General features: G+C 41.2%; 1 protein-coding gene across 1 annotated transcript; it reads right to left on the bottom strand.

Moving 5' to 3' along the window:
* Window positions 1–2,084: 2,084 nt before the first annotated feature.
* On the bottom strand, window positions 2,085–8,691 carry LOC144250735 (uncharacterized). The gene is made up of 5 exons (XM_077793685.1): window positions 8,674–8,691; window positions 5,148–5,274; window positions 4,905–4,965; window positions 2,627–3,552; window positions 2,085–2,542 (listed from the first exon to the last, which is right to left on the bottom strand). The coding sequence occupies exons 1-5, from the start codon at window positions 8,689–8,691 to the stop codon at window positions 2,085–2,087; spliced, it is 1,590 nt and encodes a 529-aa protein (XP_077649811.1).
* Between the last annotated feature and the right edge of the window lie 327 nt (window positions 8,692–9,018).

Below are 9,018 nucleotides of genomic sequence, written 5' to 3'. Positions count from 1 at the left end.
CCTTATATATAAACAGTCATAATCCCTCAAGTGTGGAATAGTAGCCACATACCGGTCTAGGGCTGAGAACTCAACTCTAGGTGCTCTCCCCCCCACCTCTGCTGGGCATTGAATCCATGGCAGGGGTACAGAATCCCTGAGCTCCATCCCCAGCCCTTTTTCTATTGTGGTAAAAAGAAGTGGGTGGGAGCATAAATATAGTGGGTTTGAGAATATAACTCTGAAAACCAGCCTAATTCCTTAAGATTGGGAGCCATCGCATCCAAAACTCATGAAAACTAATTTTTGTTTTAGTATAAATTACTGCAATCTTTAAACTTGCTTGGAATGCCTGCCCATGCCTTGAAGTCACCCATACTTGGCCCTCCCTGACCAGATAACAACCCTCTCTGAAAGCTCAGTGGTACCTCATACATTCTAATGTTGGGATCTGAATTTATTCCCTACCTTGAAATGTTAAGCCATGTAGTTCATTAACCTACTACCTGCCTTTGTATTATGCTTATCCAAATCCTGGTGTCTGTAAGTTCTCAAGACACCCCTCTTTGCAAACTTTTGTGTTATGAAAATGTGTTCCGAGGGCTGGGGATGTGGCTCACACAGTAGCTCGCTCACCTGGCATGCGTGAGCACCACATACAAAAAAGATGCTCAGCACCACATACAAAAAAAAAATGTTGTCTGCCGAAAATGAAAATTAAATATTAAAAATTCTCTGTCTCTCTCTCCCTCTGTCTAAAAAAAGAGTTGTTGTTTGATTTAAAACAAATGTGTTCTGAGACAGCTGGAGTATCTTTAGCCTGGGGTTTGAGGACAGACATGGCCAGCTCCTGGGTACATAAATAAAATTTTGATTAAGTTTGATTCAAAATTGGAGTCTGTGTTCTTTTTCTTGTGTTGTGGTTCAACAGTGCCAGTGAAAGTGTAAAGTTTCTAAGCTGCAAAGCCTGAGTTAAAATGTAAAGGACCAGGCATTGTAAACCTGCTTCTAAACTGCAAAGCCTGGGTTAAATTCCTGGAGCTGTTAGGACAATATCCGAACTTCCCAGTAAATATTCCTCCTGATCTTCTGGTTGTTTAATAACTTAGGACCCTGAGTAGCCCGGCACATAGGCATTCAAGGCCCAAAACCAATCAGTTTGAATGTGTACCCCGGTTAGGAGTGACCAATCACCCCCGCCCAGCCTGTTCCCTCCAATGAATGTACTAATCAAGTCTAAGAATTATTGTTTGATTTTCCCGCGGGTGTATGGTGATTGGTTAAAGGAGACTATGATGTGTATAGTCCCCACCCTCCCCAAAAAGTGTACTTAAGCACTGCTCAACCCTTGCCCTAGGCTCTGGGTCTTTCCCTCTTCCAGAGTGGGCATGGAGCCCCAGCATGCTGAATCAATAAATCCCCTTCTGCCAATTGCATGAGTGGTCTCTTGGTGGTCTCTTTCTCCAAGGCTTTACCGGACACTTACACCAGGGTTCGGTAAAGCCTTGGAGCTGATGGGATGGAGCAATGGTGTTGCCACACTGCTTACATTCAGAGGGTTTATTTTTCAATGAGAATGAAATGCCATTGAAGGCAATAGGGAAAATGGAATGATTTGTGATATTTTTATACATTTAAAGAGTTACTCAGTTGGAAGTGGTGGTGTATGCCTTTAATTCCTGAGACTTGAGAGGCTGATTCTGAAGGATCAATGTTGGAGGCTAGCCTCAGCACCTTTGGAAGACCCTAAAAATGCAGCAAGTCTCTGTCTCAAAATAAAAATTAACTGGAATGTAGCTAAGTGGTAGAGCACAACCAGAATAAATTCCCATTCTCTCTCTCTCTCTGTCTCTCTCTCACACACACACACACACATTTTCAGCAGTGTGAGTACATTCTTGTCTTTGAGAATGACATGAAATATTGATTTACCAGGTTTTACATTCAAAGGATTTTTCTCCAGTAACTTCCTACATGTATATGAGTGAAACAGTAATAACAGAAAAGTTTACCAATTGTTCTCATGAATATGATTTCTCTGCAGTATCTGTTCTTTCACGTGTGTGAAGCAGAGAGGATGTGGGAAAAGCTTTTCCACATTGTTGTTATTCATAGCGCTTTTCTCTGGTATGTATTCTTTCATGTTTGTGAAGCGTAGAGGATGCAGCAAAGGCTTTGCCACACTGCTTACATTCATAAGGCTTCTCTCCAGTGTGCATTCTTCCATGAATCTGAAGGTAACTGGATCTAGAAAAGGCTTTGCCACACTGCTTACATTCATAAGGCTTCTGTCCAGTATGAGTTTTTTCATGTGAGTGAAGGTGACTGGATGTAGCAAAGGCTTTGCCACAGTGCTTACATTCATATGGCTTCTCTCCAGAGTGTTTTCTTCCATGAATCTGAAGGTAACTGGACGTAGCAAAGGCTTTGCCACACTGCTTACAATCATAGGGCTTCGCTCCAGTATGAGTTTTCTCATGTAAGTGAAGGCTAGAGGACTGAGTGAAGGCTTTCCCACACTGCTTACATTCATAGGGCTTCTCTCCAGTATGAGTTCGTTCATGTATCTGAAGGCCAGAGGCAGTAGTGAAGACTTTTCCACATTGTTGACATTCAGAGCATTTCTCTCTAGTATGTCTTCTTCCATGAATTTGAAGGTTACTAGATGTAGAAAAGGCTTTTCCACACTGCTCACATTTATATGGCTTCTCCCCAGTATGAGTTTTTTCATGTGACTGAAGGTAACTGAATGTAGCAAAGGCTTTGCCACAGTGCTTACATTCATAGGGCTTTTCTCCAGTATGCATTCTTCCATGAATCTGAAGAGAACTGGACGTAGCAAAGGCTTTGCCACACTGCTTACATGCATAGGGCTTCTCTCCAGTATGAGTTTTTTCATGTGTGTGAAGGTTAGTGGACTGAGTGAAGGCTTTGCCACACTGCTTACATGCATAGGGCTTCTCTCCACTGTGCATTCTTCCATGAATCTGAAGGTAACTGGATCTAGAAAAGGCTTTGCCACACTGCTTACATTCATAAGGCTTCTGTCCAGTATGAGTTTTTTCATGTGAGTGAAGGTGACTGGATGTAGCAAAGGCTTTGCCACAGTGCTTACATTCATATGGCTTCTCTCCAGAGTGTTTTCTTCCATGAATCTGACGGTAACTGGACGTAGCAAAGGCTTTGCCACACTGCTTACAATCATAGGGCTTCGCTCCAGTATGAGTTTTCTCATGTAAGTGAAGGCTAGAGGACTGAGTGAAGGCTTTCCCACACTGCTTACATTCATAGGGCTTCTCTCCAGTATGAGTTCGTTCATGTATCTGAAGGCCAGAGGCAGTAGTGAAGACTTTTCCACATTGTTGACATTCAGAGCATTTCTCTCTAGTATGTCTTCTTCCATGAATTTGAAGGTTACTAGATGTAGAAAAGGCTTTTCCACACTGCTCACATTTATATGGCTTCTCCCCAGTATGAGTTTTTTCATGTGACTGAAGGTAACTGAATGTAGCAAAGGCTTTGCCACAGTGCTTACATTCATAGGGCTTCTCTCCAATATGTGTTCTTCCATGTCTGTGAAGGTATCTGGACGTAGCAAAGGCTTTGCCACACTGCTTACATGCATAGGGCTTCTCTCCAGTATGAGTTTTTTCATGTGTGTGAAGGTTAGTGGACTGAGTGAAGGCTTTGCCACACTGCTTACATGCATAGGGCTTCTCTCCAGTATGAATTTTTTCATGTGAGTGAAGGCCAGAGGACTGAGTGAAGGCTTTGCCACACTGCTTACATTTATAGGGCTTCTCTCCAGTGTGCATTCTCTGATGGATTCTAAGTAAACTGGGATAAGCAAAGTCTTTCCCACATACCTTACATTTGAAACCTTCATTCCCCATGTGTGTGATCCTGTGCCTTTGAAGACTTGTGTATGAAATACAGGTCTGACCACCTCGTTTACATTCATACACTTTCTCTCCAGCATGAGTTCTTTCATGTCTTCTTAATAAAGAGGAGAAACAAAAGGCTTTCCCACATACCTCACATTGAAAACGTTTACGTTCACTGTGTGTTCTCATGTGTCTTGGAACACCCATGGGAGAAGACGCGGCTTCACTGCATTGTTGATATTCATAGGGTTGCCACCCAGTATGAGTATCTTTATGCCTTTGAATGTCACTGGAATGATGGATGACTTTCCCACGTACTGTACATTTAAAAGGTCCATCTCCAATTTGTATTAACATTTGTGTGTGAACATTTTTGGGAGAAACCAGAGATGTCTTATATTGTTTAAATTCACATGGCTTCTCTTCACGTTCCTCATGCTTGCAGTATTTGTGTCCAGAGTATGATGTGATCTGCCTATGAAGGAATGAAGGTCATATGAAGTCTTTTGCACACATAATGAAGTCACATGGATTTACTCTATTAAAATTTTTCTTTGTTCAATTAAGAATTGGAATCGATTTGAAGGTTTTCCCACATTATTTTGTGCCTTTGAGTTTACCATATGACTTCTTTAAGGAAGAAGAAGTGACCAGCACATAATCAATGCTTGATTCATTCACAATTTTCTATGTATTGATAGATCTTTACATTACTACCAACATCAGGTAAAGGATAGGTTTTCTGACTTGTTCAACTTGCTTAAAAATAAGGAGATTGAAAGCAAACTATCCTTTTCAACACAGCTTCTCTATGGCTATTATCCAAATAGTGATATTCACATATGCGATTTCATATACTTTTTGCATGTCAAATACTTTGAAAAGACGGAATATCTGTTACAGCTAAGTATATACTTCAGGTGAAAAGCACTATAAGAATAAATACTTCTCAAATTATGCATACTTCTTTCGTTGGTTTCCTTTAAATATTACATGACAGTTCTCAGACCCCCTCATGGACTCTTCTTGTGAGGACAGTACCTTACATTGCTCCCAGAGTTTTCAATCTGAACTTCAGTGGTCTTGTCTTCCCATCTGTTTCCTAATATGAGAGAACAGAACAATCTTTATGAATATTTAGGAGCTAACAATGCTTTGCCAAATGATACATGCTCTTAATGCTGCAATAATTCAAAAACTGATTCCCTTTTCACCTTCTACATAAATGACCAAAATAAACATGAGTTCTCTATTTGATTAATTTTAAAAAAAGATCATTATTACCTATAGAAGCCAGGTTTCTGAGGACTTCCAGCATCACATCTCTGTAAAGGTTCTTCTGGGAAGGATCCAGCAAAGCCCACTCCTCCTGGGTGAAGTTCACAGCCACATCCTTAAAGGTCACTGAGATCTAAAATATGCCACCAAATGTATAGTGGAGGCCAGGAGAGATTGACAGCATGAGAAACCTGTACTCAACATGCATGGTGTTCACATGATTCCAGGAGGAACCCTAAGGTAAATGATGAACTTTGGCTTATCATAACATGTTGCTTCATCCATTCTCTTCATCAAAGGTTCAACACTGGTTTAGTAGCTAACAAACACTCTACACCAATGCAATATTTTCAGAACAGTGGAGACTATCGGCTGGAGAGAAGGGGTATTCCATACTATGAGTAATGACACATTTAATTGTCATCCTGATTGGATTAAAAGATACTGATAATTAATGAGATTTTGTGTGTGTCCATGAGGGTGTGTCTACAAATGATTGGCATGTGGGATAGTGAGCCAAACTGGCAAACCTTTTTAAGGTAGGCAGCACCATCCAATAGGACTGTGTCTTAGGTGGAACAAAAGTTCAAAGAAGAAGGAAGCAGCAGCAGAGCAAGCTCCTTTCTTCTCCAATAGGTTCTTGTTTGCTACTGCAATGGCCTGAGGGTATCAGACACTCCCTTGTTCACTCTCCCAATGTGAACTCTGCCAGTGATTCTCCAGGGAGTTTCCAGAACTTTTGGTCTGGACTAGGGCAGCATCATTGATCCCTCTTGTTCTGACACTTCAGCCTCTTGGACTCTGCAGCAACTACTCCAAAAACTTTCCAGCTGCAGATGGCCACTGTGGACATCCAGCTTTGGGTCAAGTAGGCCAATCTAATAAGTCCGCTTTTATAATCAAACTTCCTCTTGATGCTGTTCCTCTATAGAAAACTGACTAATAAACTATATAAGCCAAAAATTGCTCTGAAAAATAAAGTCTAACTAATAAAGAGTAAATAAACTACCAAGCCATGAAATTTTACACATATATACATAAGAAATAACAGTATATGCTAATGCCATTTTTATAATAATGCAAGAATAAAGGAAAGAGTCATACGTACAAATTTCAAAACTATGAACAAAGGCAGAGAAACTGATTTTCAATACTATTTCCATCTGGAAATAAATTGGATGATAAACCTTCAAAAGTCATTCCAGGGTCTGGGGATGTGGCTCAGTGGTAGAGCACTCTACTTGCACGTGCAAGACCTTGGGTTCAATCCTCAGCACCACATATAAATGAATAACTAAAATAAAGATATTGTGTCCAACTACAAATAATTTTTTTTTAAAAAAAAAAGACATTCCAACTGCTGGTGTGGTAGTGTGCACCTGTAACTTCAGCCACTAGGGAGGTTAAGGCAGAGAAATGGCAAGTTGGAGGCCAGTCTCAGCAACTTAGCAAGATACTCAGAAATTTAGTGAGACTGGTCTTCATCAAGAATAAAAAGGAGGGACTGGGACTGTAACTGAGTGGCAGAGCACGTGGTAGCATGTGTGAGGCACTGGGTATAATCCTCATCACCACAGAAAAATAAACAAAATAAAGGTATTCTGTCCATCCATAACTATACATATATATATATAAATACATAAGAAGAAGGGCTGAGTATGTGCTCAGTGGTGAATGGGGCTGGGGATGTGGCTCAAGTAGTAGCGAACTTGTCTCTCATGCACAGGGCGCTGGGTTCGAGCCTCAGGACCACATAAAAGAAAAATAAAGATGTTATAAAAACCGAAAACTAAAAAATCAATTTAAAAAAATTACATTGAAGATGGTTGTGATGGTGCACACCTGTATCTAGAGGTTCACGAGTCTGAGGCACTAGGCGATGTAGCAAGACTCTGTACCAAAACAAAGAATCTAAACGGGTTGGTTAAGCACCTCTGGGCTCCATTCCTGATACCAAAAAAACCATGAACCTGCCAAGGCCAGACAAGGACAGTGAAAAACTGTCACCCTTTGTCCAATTCATCACCTTGTGAAGCACAGATACTAGTTTTCATGAAACCACATTCATAAATTTATCCACTACTATTTTTGTAGAATTGGACTCAAAATCATGAGCAATAATGTAACACAGAGTTTCTCTGTATCTTATGTGGGATTTTGGAATCTAGGACTGCAGTTCAATTTGAAACCACTGAAAAGACAAGACTGAATCTTAGAAATGTTCTATATAAAGTCAGGGGTAGCAAATGGTAAATTAGGTAATTAGGTGTGTTCATTTTTTTTCTACCCCCCAAAATAAAACCCAGAGACATTTTACTACTGATCCACATCCCCAGTCATTTTTATATTTTACTTTGAGATGCAGTCTCAGCAGGTTGCAGAAGTCCCAGCTAAGTTGCTAAGGCTGTCCTCAAATTTGCAACACTCCTGTCTTAGTCCCTGGAGCAGGAAGGATCACAGTTGTGCCCCAGTGTACCTGGCTGTAAGTTGGGTATTTTGACAATGAAAATATAACTAGACTTTAAAATCCAATTCTTTCTTGCCTCTTAATAATAGTCCACCCCATATGGCTCTGAATAAATTAACCTGGGCCTCAGATAAGTGAGCACATCATTTCAAAGTGATACACAGAAAGCTTTGGTGCTGAGGGAGCACACATGTGTCAGGCTCAAGGGGCAGGGAAGGTCCCTGAAAGCAGGGACATGCTCCCTCCAGGTCTTGCTCACTGAAAGCCTCCAGGATAACTCTCCCATGAACCTGGACCATGATTCCAGTCTATGAGGCTTTTCAGGTTTGCCCAGCTCTGCACTGGGGTGGGTGGTCCTTATGCTCTGGGAGAGGTTTTGCTCCTTCACACTGTGAGAGACTGAAAAGGCAGGAGTCACTGTTGACCTGGCCCCTCAGCACCAGCATCCACAGGCTGACTGTCCAACTTTCTCCAAAGAATGGGAACATGGCTTGGGGAAAACAAGGTTCCAAAAAGTCAGTGGTCTAGATGAGGCTTGTTCCAGGACATTCCTTAGCCCCAAGACCTCAGCTGATCCCCCAAGAGGCTGTACCTCACAACTTAGGCTGTCCTCTAAGAGGAGCTGACCCAGGGCCTGAAATTCCTTTTACCATGCAGGGCACAGGACAGCTGTGGGCACATGGTGGCAGCCCCAGGAATGGATAGTGGCTGAGAACATAGGACTCTCTGAGGTGTCCAAAGAAAACCTGGCTGAGAAAATCAGATTTGGTGTCTACACCGTAGGAAGATATAAAACAACAACAACATGAAAAACAACAACAAAAAACAGAATTTAGGCAGGTGTGAACTGAAGTTCTCTATGAACTTGCTCGATATCAAAGAACCTTTAGAGCACCGGACTTTGGGGAACTAGACCACCATGAGGTATAAGACAGGGTTCTGCATCATTGGCAACAATTATCTTGGCCTCTCTAAAGCTCTTTCAAAGCCAATTACCTTAATTTCTGTATTAGTCAAAAAATTCTCCAAACAAATGAACTTCACAGAATATATTACTAACCTTACCGGACATATAACCACCATCTTCCAAACCTAACAATGTAATAACGGACCTACAGAAGAAATTTCCCCTTTTTTACTGTAGCCACCCATCTGATGATCCTACCACTGCACTTGGTTAATTTATTCATGCATAACTTCCTTTTCAAAAGTTCTTGTCAGGCATGAATAGTGGGGCACAACTATAATCCCAGCAGCTTGAGAGATTGGGTCAGGAGGACTGCTAAATTCAAAGCCAGCCTCAGCAACTTAGTGAAGCCCTAAAAAATGTAGTGAGATCATGACTCAAAATAAAATATAAAAAGGGTTGCTGATACGTTTCAGTGATTAAGTTCCTCTGGGTTCAATCCC

This window comes from Urocitellus parryii, chromosome X, assembly GCF_045843805.1.
Source record: "Urocitellus parryii isolate mUroPar1 chromosome X, mUroPar1.hap1, whole genome shotgun sequence".
Classification (NCBI taxonomy): Eukaryota; Metazoa; Chordata; class Mammalia; order Rodentia; family Sciuridae; genus Urocitellus; species Urocitellus parryii.
Note: the sequence above shows the minus strand (reverse complement) of the source record. Positions and strands in the feature narration are given on the sequence as shown.